At 39.5% G+C, this 22,687-nt stretch overlaps 1 protein-coding gene across 1 annotated transcript in view; it reads left to right on the forward strand.

The window, feature by feature from the left end:
• The first annotated feature begins 240 nt into the window (after window positions 1-240).
• Window positions 241-22,687, forward strand: part of LOC149008224 (ABC transporter G family member 31-like) — an 87,411-nt gene continuing 64,964 nt past the window's right edge. The window contains exons 1-5 of the mRNA XM_089167215.1: window positions 241-575; window positions 1,125-1,245; window positions 1,519-1,607; window positions 2,730-2,814; window positions 6,365-6,527. Coding sequence (XP_089023341.1) covers window positions 241-575; window positions 1,125-1,245; window positions 1,519-1,607; window positions 2,730-2,814; window positions 6,365-6,527 — 793 coding nt within the window. The remainder of the gene's footprint in view (window positions 576-1,124; window positions 1,246-1,518; window positions 1,608-2,729; window positions 2,815-6,364; window positions 6,528-22,687) is intronic.

A 22,687-nucleotide genomic window follows, 5' to 3' on the forward strand; every position in this document is an offset into this window, starting at 1 on the left:
CCCGACCAGCTCCGATCCTATGTTACGCTGTCTACGTTGAATACCACGACCGCGGAAGGAGGAAATTCACACTGTTGTTTGGTTATCATAGAGTTCGTTAGAGATCAAAACGCAAATGACGAAACAGTGAGAGAGACCAGATAGAAAAGGAAAAACAAAACAGAAACAAAAACCAGATCGATTGATTCGATTGAAGTATTGAAGTAATCAGAGGCATCGGAAGAATCGAATCATTGATTCATGGCGGCTTCAAACGGAAGCGAATACTTTGAGGTAGACGTGGATTCTCGAAGAAATTCTTTTGCATGGAGATCTTCGAATGCCGAAGAGGTTGAGCGAGACGAAGAAGAACTCCTGTGGGCTGCACTGGAGAGGTTACCGTCTCAAAAACGCTCAACGCTTGCACTTGTAAGACGAACTGCTTCAGAATCTGATGGAGGAGAAGTTATAACAGAAACGATCGATGTCAGGAAATTGGATCGTGAAGGTCGCGAAATGGTTGTCCAGAAGGCATTTGCGACTAATGAACAAGACAACTTCAAGCTTTTGTCCGGCGTCAAAAAACGACTTGACAAGTATTTTCAATCCACATACTAGTCTCTCTTTTATTCTAAGTTTCAAGCTTAGTCACGCTTTCCTTTTAGGTTTGTTCAGTCGTTTCATTAGGTATCTCGAATCCAGATTGATCTCCTTTCGAAGAATTTCAGTTTTCTCATGAACTCATCTTTTTTTTCTTCAACGATTCAATGTCGAGTCCAGCTATCTTGAAAATCCAGAATTCCCGATTTCAAACTTTTCACGTGAACTTAACCTAATTTTTTTAAGATCCGAGCTGAACTTAGTTCTAATTTTTCTTCACTGCCTCATGATAATGCCTTCACCTTCATTATTGATCATTCTTTCTCATGTATTCCCATACTAACTTTAGTTTGAGAACTTTGTGTGCCATGAGCTTAATCTTAGAGAACAACCTAATTTTGCAAGTTGCGCGCTCTGATCTGTAATCTCAAAAGAAATGAAAGCATCGAATAGATTTCATGTCTTAAACATAATCGTATTCTCTGAACTCTTCATTGTATTGGAGTTAAGATTGAAATTAAAATCTGTATTTCTTATTTGAACAGAGTTGGATTGGCGGTTCCGCAGGTAGAAGTGAGATTCGAGAACCTAAGCATATCTGCAGAAGTTCAAGTAGGCAGTAGAGCTTTACCCACGTTGATTAATTACAGCCGTGACTTGATGGAGGTACCGCTGGCTTTTTCTTTTATTTTCTCTAATTTTTTTAATGAAAAGAAAAAAAAGCTTGCAACGTCGAGCATTGATTCAACCGCTTTTGCTTGAGTGCAGCGGGCAGCCAACGGCTGGATGTGCAGCTGTACGTGCACTTTAATCCCAGCCGTTTAATTCAACTGTTTTTTTCCTTTTGCGTATGTCCTCTTAAGTTTGTTATTTATGAAACAACTTCAGGTGAAAGATGAATTTAAATTAATTAAATTTTTTCCTTTTGAAAAAATGCAGCGATTGCTGATGGCCTTGAAGATATTTAGTCCGAAAAGGCACACGCTTAAAATCCTCGATAACATGAGCGGTTCTGTGAAACCTGGAAGGTAATGCTTCTACGCTATCTTTTATCACATCTTCCACTCCCACCACTCCACACCTTCCCCCTTCTTCCCTCTCCTCTACCAACTAAGCAGGGGTAGTTTTTCTGCCATGTGAATTGGTTAATTGAGTGACGTGGGAGTGCTCAACTCATTGTTTGTTATAAAAAGTATAAAACCATGAGATTTGCAACGTCTCTGAACGTTGCGAATACGACTCTGTCTCCTCTCCCCACATGGGGACATATAGTGTGACACTCATCTTGGACATGGGGTGTGAAGAGTTTCCCATGTGTGCTAAGATCGATCGATTCGGTGGGTATATATGGCATACCCATACAGTTGGGTGATGAGTGATGACATTTCCTCCTGGTATTTCAAGTTTCCACTGTATTGAGTATTGATAGGCAACTTTACCCAAAAATAGAGAAGTGACCGGCAATCAATTCAGGTAGCATCTAAAGGCCTTGTTTCTGTCCTACACATGTTAGATCGGAATCTCAATGGCTGAGATTGAAATCTAGGTCACTCGTTGCTTTAAACCAAGAGATGCAACAAAAATCCCGATATTTCAATCCAATGGTGCCTTGACTGTCTTGCACATGACATAATTCGAGTATCTAATGTAACAACTTGTGGGTTAGTTAATTGAACATAATTTTTCTCATCCTGCTGTGACTGAAATTTTTTTTATTGTAAGGTTCAAACAAATGTAGGAGTGTTTGAACAATATTCTATAACTATGAGGGAAATTATGAATACTAGAATGATTGGTAGATCTTTGGTATGTATGCAGTGAAAGATATTTACCACCAAAAAAAAAAGTAAAAGCAAGATACTTCATAGGAGCCCCACGACACACTATTAAATCACCATTTTCTAAGAATTCACAGTGAATAATATGGATCAGAACTAAAAACTACTAATTTTGATAACAGTGATTAGGAGATTTTGCTATAAAAATTAAATTTCAACGGAAAGTAGGATTTTCATGTAGAGTGTGGCATGTTAGAAGCAGAATTTACCAAATGTTTTAACTTTCATTTTTGTCATTTGCGTATCCATTTTCTTTTGGAGACCTAATCTTTTGTATTTCTCTTTTCTATGTTGGTATGATTGTCTTCGTAGGATGACATTGCTTCTAGGACCTCCTGGTTCTGGAAAATCAACCTTTATGCTAGCTCTTGCGGGTAAACTTGACGCTACTCTAAAGGTTAGTATGTGCAAGCTTCATTTTACTATTATGAGGAAACTTAGCACTATAAAATAGTAACAGCTGAAAACTTACATTACTTACCCCTCTTATACGTGGGCTTTGAAATTTTGATCTATCAATAATTCCGAGTCTACTGAATTTCTCAATGCCGCATTTATCTGTGGAACAAAAATCTTTCTATTAACTACCTACATCAAAAGATGATCGATTGAGATAACTATTTTTCCTTCGAAATATTATTTTGAGGATAATTAATAACTGTCCATTATAAAAGGATTGAACTTTGCATTTCTTCTTTTGGTAGTCAGGGGCTTTGTATTTCAATTCTAAGCACAAGAGCATAGCTGTTGTGCCTTAAGAAAGGAAATGAAATTTAAACATTTATAAGAACTTTTGTGAAAAACATGTCTTAGGTTGTATACTATTTGTGTTTGTTATGTTATGATCTAAATTTTTGTACCTGATCGGGAATATCTACTGACATATATTTTGGTTGGCGACTTGAATGATCCGTTTTTGGAGATCTATGGTGAAAGCAGAGGGCTTGGGCTGATAGGCCAAGTTCGGAGCCACCAGTGATCTCGGTTTGTGAAGGGGGTGCGAGGGCTCCACCTTCACAGTACAACCCGACCTGATAGGTCGACTTGTTATTCGATTGATGTCTATATATATGTATGTTATTTTTGGCCATATCATTATTGAAAGATTTGGGATTTTTAAATTAGAGTTTTGATGAAAGTTCTTGTTATCGCCGTTCTTGGCAATTGGTTACGAGATCTTCTTGTATTCTTCTTTTACATACTTAAAAACTCTTCTTCTTCGCTTGTGGACGTAGCATACTACATTGGTATGTGAACTACGTTAAATCTTTGTTGTTTTCATTTTATTTATAGTTCGATTTGCTATTTCATGGTGTTTGTTTTAATAGTGTCTATTCCTCAGATTCACTCTTTGTATAAAAATCAATAATACTCCTAATGTTCCTCAAATGCCTTTCTCACCCCATCGAAACCCAATGCACTGGTCCTAACCATAGGTAAAGGGAAATCAGTCTTTAAAACTTTTGTTTTGCAAATGCATGCGAATAGTTAGACTAGAAGATTTTATCTAATACTAGAATGCATATGAGGAATTTTAGGCCTTTTGACCCAGGTCAGACAGCAAAACATTGCAATTTAAGGAATTATTCTTAGTTCTTATATTTTGTTGCCCCAAATATTTTATCATTATTTTATCTCTTAAGTTTTTCTTTCTTAGTCTTGAGGAGAGATAGAACTGTAAACATATATCAAGTTGTCAGAAAATTTAGCTAATAAGTTTTTTTTTTTTTTCTGATGGAAAGAATACTATCACTGCTTGGCTGCAGTAGCAAACACCTAGATATAGCTTCTAGATTAGAAAATTATCAAAAAAAAATAAGCATCTAAATTAGTTAGAATAATGTCTGGATCACCTCTTTGTTGGGGGAACACGATGTATTCCAATCATGCTTTTTCACCACAGATATTATGTGGAGTCTATGTGAGATTTACTGAGTTTTCTACCTCTATTTAAAGTATTTTATTAGTATTTAGACGTGGATGACACACAATATGTGTTGTTAAAAGACATCATGTGGTCCTCTAGGAGGTGACCAAACTTGAAAGATAACTCTCACTTTTTGCTAATACAAGTCTATCCTGGTTGATGCCATTGCCTCTTATGCTACCTTATGGGCCAAACTGAACTTTATCCTTAAAATGTATACATTTTTCGTTTTTTATTTTTTCATGTAGAGAAATTTCCTTGTGTAATGCCTAAACCCAAATTTATCACCCAAAAAGGAAAAGAAAAGAAAAGCAGAAACTAAACCCACACTAATCAATCACAGGTTAAGTTGGAAATGGTTAAAATCTTCTACACAATTGGTAGAGGGTTGTATTTCTCACTCTATTTCACTACAAATTTAGGAGGGTGCCTACTAGATTACTATATTAATGTTCAAAGATAGCTTATCCTTCTAAACCTACAAGAAGAATTTTGATATAAAAGGGGAATATAAAAGGAACACGATCTCTTACTCTGATAAATAGAGGATCGCATCTCAAATCCATATTTTTTAGATAAGTGATGGCAAAGGTCAATTTGTCCATAAGTAAAGTTCCAACCAAATTTAGGTTTGGTCACTTGAAAATGTATTTTTCATTTTCAGGTTGAAGCCTTAGTTAACGTCATTTCAAGAGTTTTTCTGATTTCTAATTTTTAATTTTAATTTTATTTTTATGGAATGATAGCTTTACATTAAGAGGTGAGACTATAACATATATCATTGGGAGCAAACCCATGACCATTTTATTTTGAGGTGTTCGTTATTGCTGACTTAGCAATTCCTTGGTGGTCGTTTTAGTTTTCTAAATCTTAAGACGAAGTTGACGTCCAGATTTGATTTAGAGATATTAGAAATTGGCTAAACCTCACTTTTTGGTGAAGAAGTCATGGGTTGACCTTTGCCCGCGGCGTATGTAATATACCCATTCAAATTTTCTAAGAGTCTTTATACAAAATAAATAAAAAATAAAAAAATGTGGCTGAACGGCTAAGCCACTTAAAAGAAAAAAAAAAAAAAAAAAAAAAAAAAAAAAAAGAAGAAAGAAAAGAAGAAGAAGAAAAAAGAAAAGAGGAAAAGAACCGCTAAGACTAACTTGAACCAGTCAAGGTCTAAAGCCAACTCAACGGATTACTGAGCAAGTAAGCTTCGACCTTGAGACCCCGTTGAAGTGAGGAATCTGGATCCTCACCCCGGGGTCTGCGGGCCCCCCCGGGGGCCCCGGGTAAAAAAATTTGGGTTTCGGGCCCTCCTGGTAAGGTTCGACCTTGAGACCCCGTTCGAAAGTGAGTACCCCAACCGGGACAGACTGAATATTACACTGACCAATAATTACTCAAATAAATTTAATTAGTTCATTAATCCGTTTATAGCTTGATTATGCTCTGACTACGTGGCACACACTGACCATTGAGGCCCACTTACCTATGCAAGCGATGTGGGGTCTCAGGAATTTCGTCTCGTTCCCGCGCTTTAAGCGCCAATTGATATCGGGAATGCAGCCAGTTCTACCAACGAACGCTGGTTTGGACCCAACCGCCCTTCCCCCCACTCAAAAAAAAAAAAAAAAATGCTGATGAGTAGGCTGAATGTTTTCCTTTTTCCGGCTTATTTTTAGTGTTCTGCTTCACCGTCATCGCGTCTAAAAACTAATTCTGCGGCCAATCTCTGCGATCGACATCAAGTCACGGCCAGAGGAAACCTCGGCCCCCTCTTTTTTTGTTGTTATTGAATTGACAGGAAAACAAAGAGAGTTGGGAAATAAGATTTTTATCTTTGAAGTATTTCTCTCATTAAGTTGGAATGGGAGATGAAGAATTGTACAGGGAAATATTCATTTATTTTAGTATCCAGTTTGTGTATTATAATTTTCTAATACTTGGGACTGTCTTTTACTGTGAAAGATGTTATCCGATGCAAGTTATCCGATGCAAGTGTATTAACTCAATTCCTTGTTCATAGAAATCTGGAACTATTTCATACAATGGATCCAAACTTGATGAGTTTTGTGTACAAAGAACTTCTGCTTACATAAGTCAAACGGATACCCATATTGGAGAGCTAACTGTGCGAGAAACTTTAGATTTTGCGGCGAGATGTCAAGGTGCCGGTGAAGACTTTGCAGGTTTGCATTTCTAGAACCTTCCTGCCTCACTTATTAGACAGCCTACTGGGATTTAACTAAAACTGCTTCTTTTGTTTGGTGTTTAACTAGTAAGTGTTGAGATTCTCACTTGTCTGCTGCTATTAAACTTAAAACTCCCTCAATTTATTTTTGGTTTCAGACTGGCGAGTGTTGAGAATCTCTTTTGAGGAAAAACGCTACTCTTATGGAGAAGCAATTCTTCTCATTTATTATATGTTAGAACTTAGAATTTTTTAAGGAAATGGAGGGACAAAAACAGTCCCTCAATTTTTATTAGTTTTTTTTGGCAATCTACTTGATTTTAATAACCTCATGTATAGTATCTGTTGTTGGAAAATCACTCTTACATGGGAAGGTTTTACAGCTCCCAGACTTCGTTCTTGTTCTAAAATCACTCTGATTATTAGAAGCTGCCAGATTCTTTTTTGGAATAATTAGGAGCCAAAAGTGGGTGATTTATGAAGTAAGGGGGATAAATAGATCTAAATGCTCAGCAAAGAACCTTTTCTTTTTTCATTATGTCCCAGATCAACCCCAAGGCTTCAAAGCATTCAATCTTCTTCTTCTTCTTCTTTTTATTATTATTATTATTATTTTTTATCAATGGCATTTAATCATTATCCTAGGTTATGTTGGGAGATGACAAACCATGGAAAAGGAAAGAAAAATGCAGTCACAGACTCACAAGGATTCTAGCTTGGCTTTTCAAAGGGTCATCTTCCTCAAGCATTTTGCTGCTAGGTTGTAATGAACCTGAACAAAGGGCTTCTAAGATCAGTAAGTTGAATCAATCCCCACCTCCGATTGTTCTTATAATCCACCAATTCCCAAACCCTAGCAATCCACTTTTCAATTTTGATTTTCCACGAACCCCAGCTCATTCTAACAACTCTATAGCCCAATCAACTGTTAGAACCTCTATAACCTGTCCATAGCATCTATAAACAGCCAGCATAGCAGCACTCAACCGACGCTGCTACTCTATTTCACCATTAAAGCTACTAAGTTTCTAAGTTAATTCCTAGGTTCCACCCCTCCCTCCAATAAATTTGCAATCACCATTGCCTCTAACCATGGTAACCCTTCCACATCCTAAATAAACAATCCACTTCAGCTCCTTGACCTTCGATCCTGTTGTAAGGTAGATTTAGTAGTTAGAACATTTACTTTCCATATTTGGGGGTTTCCTTATTGAGGGTAGATTTGCTAGGATCTTTGTAAGGATCTTTTATATTTTCTTGTAATATTCCCACACTGGGAAGACTTGATTTGTTTTATATTTGAAAAGTTATTAGTATAAATAAAGCTCTTGCTGTGTCCTTCAAACACAAGTCAGGATTTCACAATTCTTTCAACATGGTATTTGAGCCAGTTTTGATCTGAGAACCCTAAGAGTGGCCATTGTTTAGTACCTTCACCATTGCTGCTGTGTTTCTCTCTTCCACCACCATTGCAAGGCATTCGTCTACCCTTCAAACCTCCTTTCAGCCTATCACCACCACAACAACACCTTGCAGACCTAATCATAACCCATTTCTTCTTCTTATTTCCCCGTTGTAGCCACTCTACAACATACCTAGAACCACCAGAAAACTCTTTGCACCACACAGCGACACTCCTAGAGGTGTCGATTCTCCTTTTTTCTTCCACTAACCTAGCAAAATGGCTAGGAGCCATCGCCCCATCCAGAAAAGCTCTTAGGGGCCTCGATTGCTACCAACACTACCCACATCCACCAATGACCACTCTAGATCAATTGCACAAGACCTGCCGAGTGCTCTAGGAAGGTCGCGACACCTTCCTTTCCTTTCTCATGACTTGCGATTAGGCTCTAGGCCTCTCCCTTGCCATTATGAGTATTCTTGGAGCTGGTGACTATCCCTTATGTTCGAAAATTTGTTTCTCCCAAAATAATCACCTTTTTGTGCCTCGTTTGTGATAGTGAGCATTTTTTTTCTTCTTCCTATTAAACCTATTTTTGCTGAGTACATAACCTTTTTTTGTTCTTGCAATGGCCAATACAGTCTCCTCCGCCTCTTCTGGTGCATTTAGCATAGATGATCCTCCCGTTTTTTCAGTTTATCGAGATCATGATTTTTTTGCCTTTCAAATGACCAGTGTTAAGCTTAATGGGACCAATTATTTTTGTTAGTCTCATTCTATTTCTTTTGTGGTTGGTGCTTGGTTTGACTGACCATCTTCATGAAACTTCTATCAAGCCCTCTTCACTCGGTACGGCTCAAGACAAGTGGGATTTCCCTTAATTCCATTGAACTGGGTATTGTAGAGATTTATATTCTCCTCCCCAATGGTGCCTCAATATGGAAGGTTGCCAAAGTGACTGATTTCAAGGTTGGGAATGATGCACAATTCTTTGAGATCAGATGGAAAATTCATTAGTTGCAATAGAAGGAACTTACTCTATCTTAGTACTATAACACTCCTCAATGTTATTATTAGATCCTTGATTTCTATGGCCATTTTACTCCCTCTTGTGCTGTGGACGTTGCTGCCTATCAGAAGTGGGAAGACAAGCTCGAGTGTGTAATTTCTTGGCATAGCTAAATATTATGTATGATCAGATTCGAGCACAGATTCTTTTTTAGGAACATTTTCCTTCTAGGAGCAAGCCTATGCTATAGTTGACAATAAGGACAATCGTAGGATCACTAGGGTACATACTTAAACATTTGATAGGTTAGCATTGGTGGTTGGTTCTAACAACAATAAGTCTAGTTCTGGTGATTCTTGTGGACAGTGAAGTGCAAGTATTGGGTGGAAAAGAGCTTATACAAAGGATAAGTGTTGGATGTTGCATGGACATCCAACAAATTCCTGTGGAGGAGGTAGGAATGGAAATAGGGGTAGCAATCAAGCATCTGTATATCAAACAAATTCTGACATTCTGAGTCCTAGAGGAGGAGGTAGGATTCAACATGGGGGGGGGGGACAAATAATGAGAGTCTGGACAACCTCCTCGTTAGAGGAGCACTGGCTTTTTTTCACCACACTTATTATGTGGGACCCACTAAAGGTCCCACCTTTGAATTACTTTATCATATTGAATATAGGCCCACACATTAAAAATATAAATAAATTATTGAGAATGACATTTTTACCCTTACAAAATATAAATAAATTGAAGCATGAAGATTGCTAACAAAAAAAATATCTTGCAGAATCAACATTACAGGATCAAAAAGTACATGATTTGAACAATAAAAAGTTAGATGCAAGCCAAACAAATCATGGTAATTAGTTACCCTACAAATTACAAATATTCCATCCATAATATAAAATCAAATAAAAAGAATAACAAAACCAATTGGGAAAGAGAGACAATATAAAATCAAATAAAAAAGATAACCAAAAAAATCGAGAAAGAAAGAGAGAGAATACTTGATTGTGGAGAAGATTTGGGAATAAACTCCTAACCATTAGCTTTTCCAAGTTTTCCCTAAGCCGCGTGTGAGGAAAGAAGAGGGGAGAGAGAAGAAATAGGGAAGGAAAGAGGAAAGAATAAATAGGAAGAAATTTCTTGGAACAAAAATGGGAGAAGTTTTTGGGATTCACGACTTAGTTTCTAATTAGGATTTAATTGTTTCTTCCTTAAAAATAGGGTTTTAATTGTAACCCTTGGAGAATTATTGAGAATGACATTTTTACTCGTTGTTTTTACCTTTGATAATTATTTCTAATATGGGGGGGGGGGGTAAATAATGATATTCAATATATAGGAAGAGAATAAAGAGAGGAAGAAATAAAGAAACTAAGAAGGGCCCTTATGTAGCTCCGCCCTTGCTGAGTACTGTAGCACCTCTCTCCTCTGACGAGCTCCAACAACTTTGCCAATTAATGTCCAGACTTGACGTGTCTTCTTCAGTGCGACTGTCGCCTATGTTGTTATTCTAACTGCAAATCTACTGTCTTCCAGAAGTATTTTTGGTTGTCACTGTTTTAATGCCACTTATCCCTCATGGATAATTGACTCTGGGGCAATTAACTGTATGATTGGTTGATCTTCCTGGTCTCATACTTATTCCTTAGTTTTTTTGAGTCAGGTTGTTCGAACTAGTGATGGGTCTCTTTCTCCTATCTTTGAGAAGGGATCTGTTATTTGTTTGCCCTCTCTTACTCTACCTTCTGTTTTGTATGCTCTTAAATTTTGGGCTAAATTTTTGTCTATTAGTAGCCTTACTCGTGACATGAATTATAGAATAACTTTTTTCCCTTCTCAATGTGTGTTTTAAGACCTAGAAACTGTGTATGAATTGCATTGATAGACAAAATGAGGGGCTCTATGTTGCGATCTAATATAAGAAGAGAAATTAAAGGGAAGAGGACAGAGAGTGAGAAACGTGAGAAAGAAGTTAGGATAATATTTTTCATAGCATTATCTCATTCATCCGATTGCTTTAATAGGAACAACAATCAGTTTACAGGAATAGTCTAGAATGTGTCTATTACATGAATTTCCAAGATTATCCTGATCTTATAGTATACTCTTCCCATCTTACCCTTTGAGAATTCTAGAATTTATGTCACATAGTCCTTTAGGAACAGTGGGGCTTTTGGATTACGTGAAGAGTGCCTTGGAACCTGATTTGTGGTGGGTCCCATAGAAGCTGTAACATTACCTTCCTCTGCAGTTCCGACTTCGTCCTCGAAGCGGAAAGTAGGAAATTGAGAGCGCAGGCAGCTCAAATCCTCCCAAGTGCCCTCCTTCGGCGGAAGATTCGTCCACTGAATCAAGGCTTGAAGCACGGTATTACCTCTACGGAAGAGGGTGCGCCGCTAAAGAATAGCTGAGGGAAGCAACGGATGTGCACGAATGATGGGTAAAGGGCCAGCAGAGGGTGATGCTCCTATATAGGGTTTTAAAACAGACACATGAAATATGTTGTGGATCTAAGAGTTGGAAGGTAGGGCGAGGCGATACGCAACCTTGCCGATGCGCTAAAGCACCTAATAAGGCCCGAAGAAACGGCGACCAAGCTTTTGATTTCGATGCAGTGCGACAGAGGTCTAGCGGTAAGGTTGAAGACGCACCAGAACCCACATACCAGGTTGGTATTCAGTGTTGACACGATGTTGATTAGCTTGGTGACGCATACGATCCTCGTTGTAAATGAAATTTCAAGTCACGAAGTATCCGGTTACGGTCTTGTAGGGCGTCATCGACGGCGGCGTTGGTAGTGTCTCTGGGCACATAGTGGATTAATGTCGGCGGTGGGCGACCGTAAACTGCTTCAAAGGGAGTCGAAGCTATTGCCGAGTGGAATGAGGTATTATAAGAAAACTCTACTCGGGAAGATAGATAGTCCAGCGATGGGGCTCGTCACTAACAAAACAACGCAGATACATTTCAAGACTGCGATTGACAACCTCAGCTTGGTCGTCGCTCTATGTGGATGGTAAGCAGAAGACATGGCCAGCTGTGTACCCTACAGTTGGAAGAGCTCCAGCTAGAACGAGCTTAGAAACAAGGGATCGCGATCACTGACCAATGTTTTAGGTATACCATGGAACTTCACAACATTATTCAGAAATGCTTCGGCAACCTTCAGACTGGTGAAATGGCTGGATAAGGGTGTGAAGTGCGCATATTTGGACAATCGATCAACCACAACCATGATAGAGGTCTTACCATTCGAAGGAGGTAACCCCACAATGAAATCCATGCTGAGATCTTCCCAAATACGCTCAAGAATGGGGAGGGGTTGCAACAAACCGGCTGGAGCTGTGGTGAGTGACTTCATTTGTTGGCATGTGGTATAGTGGGAAACAAAGTGTTTGGCAGCCTCACGCATTCCTTTCCAATAAACATTAGCAGAGAGGCGTTTCATGGTGCGTAAAACAAGGAGTTGAATGATACTCTTCAAGAAATCGGTGACAGAGTGGGGATGCCGGAGCTAAAACCAGGCGGTGACGATGAAAAATGACTCCGTCTTGAATGCAATACGCAGGGTAATCTCATGGGTTGGTTTGAATGTCTTTATAGAGTTGTTGCAGTTCTACAGAATGGGCAATATCTTGGCGCACCTGAAGTAAGAAATCGACCTGTGGCGTAGACAAGGCAGCGAATCCCATAAACAGCTCCGGCACCCTTGATAGAGCATCGGCTGCACAATTATCCTTACCAGGTTTGTAAGAAATTTCAAATGTATATCCCATGAGTTTGCTAAGCCACTGATGTTGTTCAGGCATTTGCACCACCTGAGTTACTAATTCCTGGAGGCTCTTCTGGTCGGTGCAAATGTAAAACTTGTGTCCGAGTAGGTACTGGCGCCATTTTCCAATTGCTTGTGTGATTGCCATCATCTCACGAACATAAGTAGAAGCCCCTTGTAATTTTGCAGATAATTTTTTACTAAAAAATGCAATTGGGCGTTCATCCTGTGAGAGTACAACGCCGATGCCAACTCCAGAAGCATCGGCTTCAATAGTGAAAAGTTTAGTAAAATCCAGTAACGCTAAAGTGGGTGCTTCAGTGAGTCGCCGTTGTAACTCATGAAAAGCACGTTGAGCTAACTCGGTCCAAAAATAGGACCCCTTTTTGGTTAAATTGGTTAGTGGGCCAGCAATTGAAGCATATCCCCTGATAAACTTGCGGTAGTAGCCGGTTAGCCCAAGGAAGGCTCGTACCTCACGTAAACATGTGGGTATGGGCCATTGTAAAATAGCAGTAATTTTCTCTTGATCCACAAATAAACTAGTATTGGACACCACATGTCCCAAATATCCAATGGAGGTCTGCCCAAAGTCACACTTGGTTCTTTTAGCAAATAAGTGATGGGCTTGAAGTACTCCCAGGACAACCCGTAAATGGGCTAGGTGTTCGGTCCAGTCACGACTATAGACCAAGAGGTCAAAAAAAAACCAACAAAAACTTGCGAAGATAGGGCTTGAAGACACTATTCATGATTGCCTGAAATGTAGCTGGAGCGTTGGTGAGCCCAAAAGGCATCACCAGAAATTCATAGTGACCCTCATGTGTCCTAAATGCAGTTTTGTGGACATCCTCAACTCGAACTCTAATTTGATGATAACCAGAACGAAGATCTAGCTTAGAAAAATACATGGCTCCATATAATTCGTCAAAGATCTCATCAATAGTGGGTATAGGAAAGCGATCACGTACCGTCACCGCATTGAGGGCCCGATAATCGACACAGAAACGCCATGTTCCATCACGTTTCTTAACTAATAAGATAGGTGAAGAAAATGGGCTATTACTGGGCCGAATTATTCCTGCTTGTAACATACTCTCCACTTGTCGTTCAATTTCTTCCTTTTGGAAGTGAGGATATCTGTAGGGGCGGACACTAATAGGGGTTGCATCAGGCTGTAGGTAGATAGCATGGTCTTGGGAGCGTTGAGGAGGAAGCTTGGTAGGCTCTTCAAAGATTGCTGCATTTTCTTGTAGTAACTGTGCAAGATCGGGCCTCTGATCCACTGGAGTTGCAATTGGGCCCATATCCAAATCCAATTTAAAGAATTCAACACATGTGTGGGTTGAAACTGCTCTTCTTAACTCATAAAAATTAAATTGGGCTGGAGGATGTTTTGGGTCGCCCTGTAGTTCAAACCGCTGCCCGGCTTGTTCAAATTTCATTGTTAACTGACTATAATAAAAAATTACCGGTCCCAAAGTGGTTAACCATTGGACCCCTAAGATAAAATCTGCACCACCCAAAGGGAATACATAAGCATCAATGGTCAGCTGGTAAGATTGAATACAAAGAGGTAATTCACGTACTAGCCCTTCACAAGCAATTCTGTTCCCATTTCCAATCATGACGGATATGCTGGCAGTTTGTTCAACTTCACACCCTAGTAGGACTGTTGTCTCACGCCGGAGGAAATTGTTGGTGGCGCCACTATCAACCAATATTTGCAGTGAACACCCGAATATTCTTCCGGTGAATCGAAGAGTTATCGGTGTTGGAATTCCATTCATCGAGTGGAAGGAGAGTTCTGTCGTAGCTTCCGACACTATCTCATCTTCAATTGATGGTTCCTGAATCAAGTCAGTGGTTCCGCCTGGATCACCAGCATCATAATCCAATAACAAAAGGTGACGAGTCTTACACCGATGTCCGGGAACAAACCGCTCGTCACAATTGAAACAGAGGCCTTGGGTACGTCGCTGTTGCATCTCACTCGGGGTTAATCGTTTGATTGGTAATGAAGTAGCAGATGCTGGTAGTACAGGACCTGCAGATAATTTGGTCATTGGGGAGGGAGTTGGAAGTAATGGTGGTTTGCTTGAAACGGGAAGAGAGCGATAAGTTGAGCGTTTGGCTGCTGCAAGTTTCGCCTCTTGGAGCTTTGCAAGTCCAACGGCCTGTGTCATATCAACTGGCCGGAGTGCTCTCATTTCGTGTTTAAGCTCGGTGTGCAATCCCGACACAAAACATCTCACAAGGAATGATGTTGGAATTTCAGATATCTGGGTAGCCAAGGCTTCAAAGCGCGATTGATATTCAGCCACCATAGTGATTTGCATAAATTTTGCGAGATCTCCCTAATGATCCTCATAATCGGAAGGACCAAACCGATTTTCCAGAGCTTGTGAAAACAACTCCCATGATGGGTATTGTTTTGTTTTATACATCCATCTGAACCATTGCAATGCTTCACCGACCATATGGAACGAAGAAATACGTACCTTCTGAGCGTCTGGAGTTAAATGTAGATAAAAAAATTCTCTGCCATATAGATCCAGCCAGACGGATCTATCCCAGTAAATTTTGGAAAATCAAGGCGAACTATTCGAGTTTGAATTCCAGTGGAATCTGTTGCGTCGTTGGAGCGAATGGAAGTAGAACTTGGTGAACTTTCAATTGGCATAGATCGTCGACACATCTGTTCAAGACGACCATCTATATTGGAGATCTGCATAACCAGAGCTGTTAATGCCTCTCTCTGTTCACCGGTGGAAGTGTGTAGAGAAGCTAATTGAGCACTGTGCTCCACTGATATTGTGCTCAGTTGCTTTAGAGCTTCATCTAATTGACGAGATCTCGTTCCTTCCGCCATGATATCCGGCAGGTCGGACCACTGCTGCGATCTAATATAAGAAGAGAAATTAGAGGGAAGAGGACAAAGAGTGAGAAACGTGAGAAAGAAGTTAGGATAATATTTTTCATATCATTATCTCATTCATCCGATTGCTTTAATAGGAAAACAATCAGTTTACAGGAATAGTCTAGAATGCGTCTATTACATGAATGTCCAAGATTATCCTTATCTTATAGTATACTCTTCCCATCTTACCCTTTGAGAATTATAGAATTTATGTCACATAGTCCTTTAGGAACAGTGGGGCTTTTGGATTACGTGAAGAGTGCCTTGGAACCTGATTTGTGGTGGGTCCCATAGAAGCTGTAACATTAATGATATGACCTCGGTTCCACACCACCTAGAAAACCAGCTTACCAAGTGGGGGTTTGCCAAGGTATATCAGCCCACATCAGTGCTTGTAAGGCACCAATGTGGGACTAACCGTAACATTACCCCACTCTTACAAGACGACGTCCTCGTCGGCCCACTCTAGGCAGCTCCACTCCGGCAGTGGGGTTTTTCCCCACTCCGGGCAGCCCTTCTCCTAAGTCGCCCCTCCCGAGTAAGCCATCTAGCAGGTCAGACCAATGATACGACTTCAGTTCCACACCACCTGGAAAACCGGCTTACCAAGTGGGGGTTTGCTAAGGTATATCAGCCCACATCAGTGCTTGTAAGGCACCAATGTGGGACTAACAGTAACATTACCCTACTCTTACAAGACGACATAAGAAACTGTGTACGAATTGCATTGATAGACAAAATGAGGGGCTCTACTTGTTATATGGGTCTCCATCAACTCTTTCTATGGCCTCTAGTTCCACTTCTCCTACACCTTTTACTTTATTATAATGGCATTGTCGCCTTGGCCACGTTCCTTTACCTATTTGGTCAAAGTTGTTTTTGGATTTGGTTAAAAGATGTAATTTGAATGATTTTATCGTGAGTCCTACATTTTAGCCAAACAGATTAGACATGCTTACCTTATCTCAAACCATTGTAATACTGTTCCGTTTTCTGTTATTCACTTTGATGTGTGGGGTCCATCTCAGATTGTGTCTCTTTTTGGTCATATATGGTTTGTCACATTCATTTATTGTTGCACTAGGACTATGTGGGTTTACATACTACACTAGAAAAGTGACGTGTTTCCATGTTTGCAAAATTTCTATAAGATGGTTAGGACGTAGTTTGGGGCCACAATCAAAATCCTTTGTATAGATAATGGGACAAAGTACTTGGGTGGTGCATTCCCATCGTACCTAGCAAACATAACATCATACACCAAACTGGTTACATCGATACTCTACCTCAAAATGGGGTTGCCGAATGCAAAAATAGATATCTTCTTAAGGTAGCATAGTCCGTAATGTTTACTATGCATGTGGCTCTTTGATTTTAGGGTGATGCTGCTTTACAACAACTAATTTGATTAATTGAATGCTTTCCAGAGCCTTAGACCAATGCTGCCCCCTTGAAGTTCTTTTAGGGACAACATACTTTACTTTATCACCTAAGGTCTTCAGTTGTGTTGCCTTTGCCTGGAATCATCTTGTTTATGGTATTTGGATTGACGTGGCTTACAATGTATTTTCTTGGGTTATCCTCCTAACCAGAAGGGACGTAAATGTTATCATCCTGGTTTTCATCATTTATTGGTCTCTATAGATGTTGTGTTCTAGGAGGAGGTTTCTTTCTTTGCGCTTGCACCTCTTTAGGGGGAGAGTCTTAGTGAAGAGGTTCTAGTTCAAACCCTGTGATGTTATATTGTGACACTAAGGCTACCATTAGTATTGCCAATAATCCTGTACAACATGATCGAACTAAGCACATTGAAATTGATAGGTTTTTTGTCAAAGGAAAGCTGGAACAAGGGCTCATTTGCATGCCTTTTGTGAGGTCTGGAGACCAAGTGGCCGATATTTTCACAAAGGGTTTGAAGGAAGGAGATTTCCTTCCTATTGTAAGCAAGTTAGGTATGACTAATATCTATGCCTCAACTTGAGGAGTGTTGGTTGAATTCTACTAGGAGTTCAATTTTGTTAGAGTTTTAGTTCTTGTAATTTTCTATTTCTTGTTACCCAAGTAAGGGTATTTATGTAATAGTCCTCTTTTCACCTTATTATAAACAAAGGGCTTGAGATAACACTGATCGATTAAGTCATTCTACCAAAATTGATTTTCTTAACAATTATTTTTATAATCTTCTAAATGGACCTTGATAAATAGGATATATTTTAAAGTGGAGGGAAGTACTTGTTAGGGATACCTACAACCATGGTGGGAGATCTCGCGAGATATCTCATTTTTTCACATAGGCAAGGCGAGATGGAGGTCGAGAGTAGAGACTTGGGATATCTCGCTGAAACTCTTAATTTTTGCCTTTTTTTTTGGATTTCGGCTGGTTTTCACTTGCAACTAGTCTTAGCACATCTGCAACATCGAAGGAAGATCAATTATTCTTTGCTTGTTGTATGAACTTATGATTTAATGACTCATATAGGACTTCTAATGGTTATATAATTTTATTATTCTATTCTTGAAAATTGAGATTGTGATACTCATATGGATGGAAGTTTGATAACATTTAGGTTACTTGATCCATTTGATACACTTGCTTTTCATTTGTATGCCTTAAAGGTTTTATATTGCATGTTGTATAACCTTGCATTCCCTAATCCTATAACATTTCAGTTTCACAAATGGGTAGACTTAGAAGTCATACATAGGGTTTTTTTTGACAAATCCAAGGCCACAAATGTGGTCAAAAGGCCTTAAATAGGCTAAATACCAAGTTTCAACCCAATTGAGACCCTAAAACCCACCGAGATGGGCCACCGTGTTGACGCCAAAAAATTGTATATCTCGACCGAGATCTCACCGAGATGGTCGAGATCTTCTACCATGCCTCCAACAACGTGATGAGATGGAAGTCAAGAAGGCTCCATGAAGATGAAGGGAAGTAAAACTTTAAGACCGGATGAGATACCGATTGAAATATGGAAGAGCTTAGGAGCATGGGGTGTTTCTTAGAACAAAGTTGTTTACACAAGATTTGGAGTACAATAAAAATGCTAGATGAGTGAGGGGAAGTACCATAGTGCTGATTTTTAAGAATAAAGGTGATACCCGAAGTTGCAATAATTATAGAGGTATTAAACTTATGATCCATACCATGAAATTATGGGGAAAACGTCATTGAAGCTCACCTAAGAAGAAAAATTGCTATGTCACAAAACCTTCAGATTTATGTTAGGAAGATCGACAATTGAAGCTATTTACCTATTAAGGGGGCTTATGGAAATCTTTAGGGCTCTCAAAATGGACCTCCATATGATCTTTATTGATTTATAAGAAGCGTACAATAGAGTCCTTAGAGAACTCATTTGTCAACCCCTAAAGAAGAGAGGGAACTTAAGTAATTACATGAATATAGTTAAGGACATGTATGAGGACACACTGACGAGTGTTAGAACTGCAGATGGACAGAGTAATGAATTCCCAATTACAAGTTGGCTACACCAAGGGTCTCTTGCAAGCCCCTATTTGTTTGCACTCATAATGGATAATCTAACTAGCCATACACAAGATGAGATTCCTTGGTATATGCTATTCACTAATGATTTGGTCAATGAGACAGTAAAAGGGAATGCAAAGTTAGAGCTCTGGAGATCTACTTTGGAATCAAGAGGTTTTAAGATAAGAACAAAAATAGAGTATATGAAGTGTAACTTCAGTCAGAGTGTGAGAAGCAAATACTGAGACTTGAGAATCAAGAGGTTCTGGAATAGAAATATGATGTGTTTCACATGATTAAGGTAGGATGGTTGAAGTGAAAAGTATTTTGAGGAGGATATATGGTGACTAGAAGAGATAGAGTAAGGAATGATCATTTTAGATTTGAATTGGGTGTTGCAGAAATATAGGACAAGCTAGGAGAGTGCCGCTTGAGTTGGTATGGTCATGTCCACAGAGGCCATTAGAGGCACCTGTAAGGAAGAGTGATCGGATCCGATTGGATGGGTCTAAAAGCGGCAAGTAGGTGGCAGGCCTAAATTAACCATTAAGAAGTAGTAAGAAAGGATATGCATGTGCTAGGACTAGACATTCATATGAGTGCTGACAGAGTTTTTTGGAGGATGATGACCCGTGTGGCTGATGCCGTTTAAAGAGATTTTTTTGGAATGCTAATTTGACCATGTCTACTTATATGTGTGTGTGCTTGATTTTATTACTGCTACCTTTTTTGACTCTTTTATCTAACCCTTATGGATCCATGTAGCCAACCCCATAGAGTTGGGATAAGGTTATGGATGTTGTTGTTGTTGTACTTACCATGACAAGGAGCCATGTAAGCTATACGATGAGCTGGTTGAGATAAAAAGAGAGTGATGACCAGTCTGAGTCCGTGTTTAAGGTCAACATTGAAAGGAATGATGATTAATGAAAAAGAAATTATGGAAGAGGTCCTTGCCTTCTGAGGAGGCCTGCCAAGCAAGTTGAAGCAACGCCATCTAATGAAACTCCTATATTTCACCCCTTATGGATTTAAGGTACTCCTTAAAGGCTTCAGCCTAGTAATAGTTATTACTTGTGTTACCCATCAAATTTTTTATAGAAACCGTGGCATCAAGATTGAGATTCCATAGTTCGTTGGTGAAAAGAGACTGGAGGAATTTCTTGATGGGCTTACTAAGGTTGAAAGAATCTTTTTGCTTATAAATACTTTCTAGATGAGAAGTGTGAACTCATCTTCTCCAGATTAACTAGGCTTGCAAGGTCTTGGTGTGACGATGCTGGCACTCAAGGTTTTTCTGATAACTCAGAGCTATTACCAGTTGGGAGTCATGATACTTGACCTGAGTGACAAATTCAGTTGTCTTAATTATAAGAAGGAAGTGGATCACATGCTACTCAATCTTCAACAAGGCAGAAAGGATGTGGATTTCAATATGAAGTTCTACAAATTATCCTCAAGAGTCATGACTTCAGGAAATAGATCGACAACGGGTTATGGAGCATATTAGTGGGCTTAACACAAAGATTCAATTTGAGCTGGCTAATACTGATTTCAGGTCCATTAATTTGGTAGTAGTACTGAGACAGCTGAAGAGAAATAATAGTAACTTGAAGACTATGACCAAGCTCCTTCAATGTATAAATCTCCACTATGGATTGAAGAAAGGATCTTGAATCTCGTAGTGGAGGAAAAGAGGCCGGACATAATAGGGGTAATATTTGGCGAAAAAAGATTTTGTGCCATAGCCATGGTGAGAAGGGATACAATAGCAACAAATGCCCTACTAAATCTCTCTCCATCAATGTCACAGAGGAGTTGCCAACTGGCGAAGATTATGGTGAAGGCTTATCCTCTTACCTATCTGATGAGAATGCTCTTCTTAATTGTAATGATGAATTTGAAGCTTACCCTGCAACCCTTACATCCTTCTCAATTAGGCTTGTTGACAAGTCTCATAATGTTAGGCAAAAGGGGATTCTTTTGCATCGCGCTGGTTCTGTAGACGTTTACCCTGCTGTCGACACAAGGCAAAAGTGTATTCTCTGCTGATTTTGTTTAAACACAACCTTCCATAGAAGCAGCTATCTAAGACTATTCATGTGTGAGGTTTTAGACCTGCAGCTCAAGATGAGGCACTGTAATAGTTCTACTACAGTACCATGCGTCTTGCCTAGTCATCTATCCGATTAGTGCTTTCAGAGATTCTTTTAGGGAGACTCTGGCAATGATATGCTCTTACAATGATGCATGTAAAGCCACCAAAGTATTACAAGGAGAAAATACATTCTTAATGTTGTCTCAAGCATTGAAGGATGCCATGATGCCGACAATTCTCCTCCAGTTATGAATCAGTTTACTTGTGGAATTATAGTTTGCTAATCTACCTTAAGATATGTGCCACCTCAGTGGTGAGATAATTACACAGGTAATCCTAGGTCTATGACCTAACTCAATAGAATTAATTTTTTAAGTTCGAGAGTATTGGTGTGGTTCAACTGCTGAAAAACAGCATTAGGTTGATGGATTCCTCCCTTCACTAATGCCATTAGGTTTAGGGAGATCCCTAAACTTGCACCAGAAGCATGGGTTCAACCTTTTTTTTTTTTTGATTATATATAAAGGATGTTTTTTTTGGGCAAGAATTAAAAAATTCAATACCAACGTACGGTCATTTTTAAGGTTGGGAGGAATAAAACAATTACAAGGCCCTACCATAAACAAGGTTAGGGCCTGCAAATGAGAAGGGAAATAGTCCCAGCTGATCACAATGCAAATGGGAGAGGAAGAAATAAAAAACTAATGCCAATCTAGACAAAGCACTCTATCCAAAATCCAAGAACCTGAGGCAAAGGGGTTGACCGCTGGTTTTCTCTGAATTGGTGGAAGGCATAAGCAATATAAGGGCCTTTTTTTGGATGAGGAGGGGGATAGGTACTGTGTTGATAGTGAACATGAATGGTGGGGAAGGATTTAAAGGAACTGGGAGGGATTAGAGGTAGAGGAATGGGTACTAGGCTGAGCCACCACCATTCAGGAGAAATAGTAGGGGCTCCCATCAGAATGGTCGGAAGAGGCTGAAGAGTGGAAAATAAGAACAAGTACAATTGGGTAATTCCTAAGCTTGATGACCGAGATTGTGGGCCACTAGCAAAGGAGAATCAAATTCGAAGAAATAAAAAGAGGAGGATGAATTAGGGTTGGTAAAGGAGAAGGGAAGGCCTACAGAGCATGGTGACTAGGCATCAGGTTTGAGGAGCTGATTGACGGCAGAGGAAGTCAGCGGCTTGGGGAGGGCTGTACTAATGAGGGTGAGAGAGGCATCAATGCCCTGCATGGAGTAGGATGGGTCACAACTAGAATCTGGCAGAGTTAATAGGTATAGGATTAAAGATAAGGTCAATACAACAACAACAACAACAACAACAACGACAACAACAACAACAACGATAACAATAAGCCTTGTCCCAACTAAATGGGGTCGGCTACATGGATTCTTGCCCTCCAATCAGTTATGTTCGAGGCCATGCTAGATACAAGGCCTAAGCTATACATA

The sequence above is a fragment of the Hakea prostrata genome, chromosome 8 (genome assembly GCF_041222555.1).
Source record: "Hakea prostrata isolate BN-2017 chromosome 8, UWA_Hpros_2, whole genome shotgun sequence".
NCBI lineage: Eukaryota > Viridiplantae > Streptophyta > Magnoliopsida > Proteales > Proteaceae > Hakea > Hakea prostrata.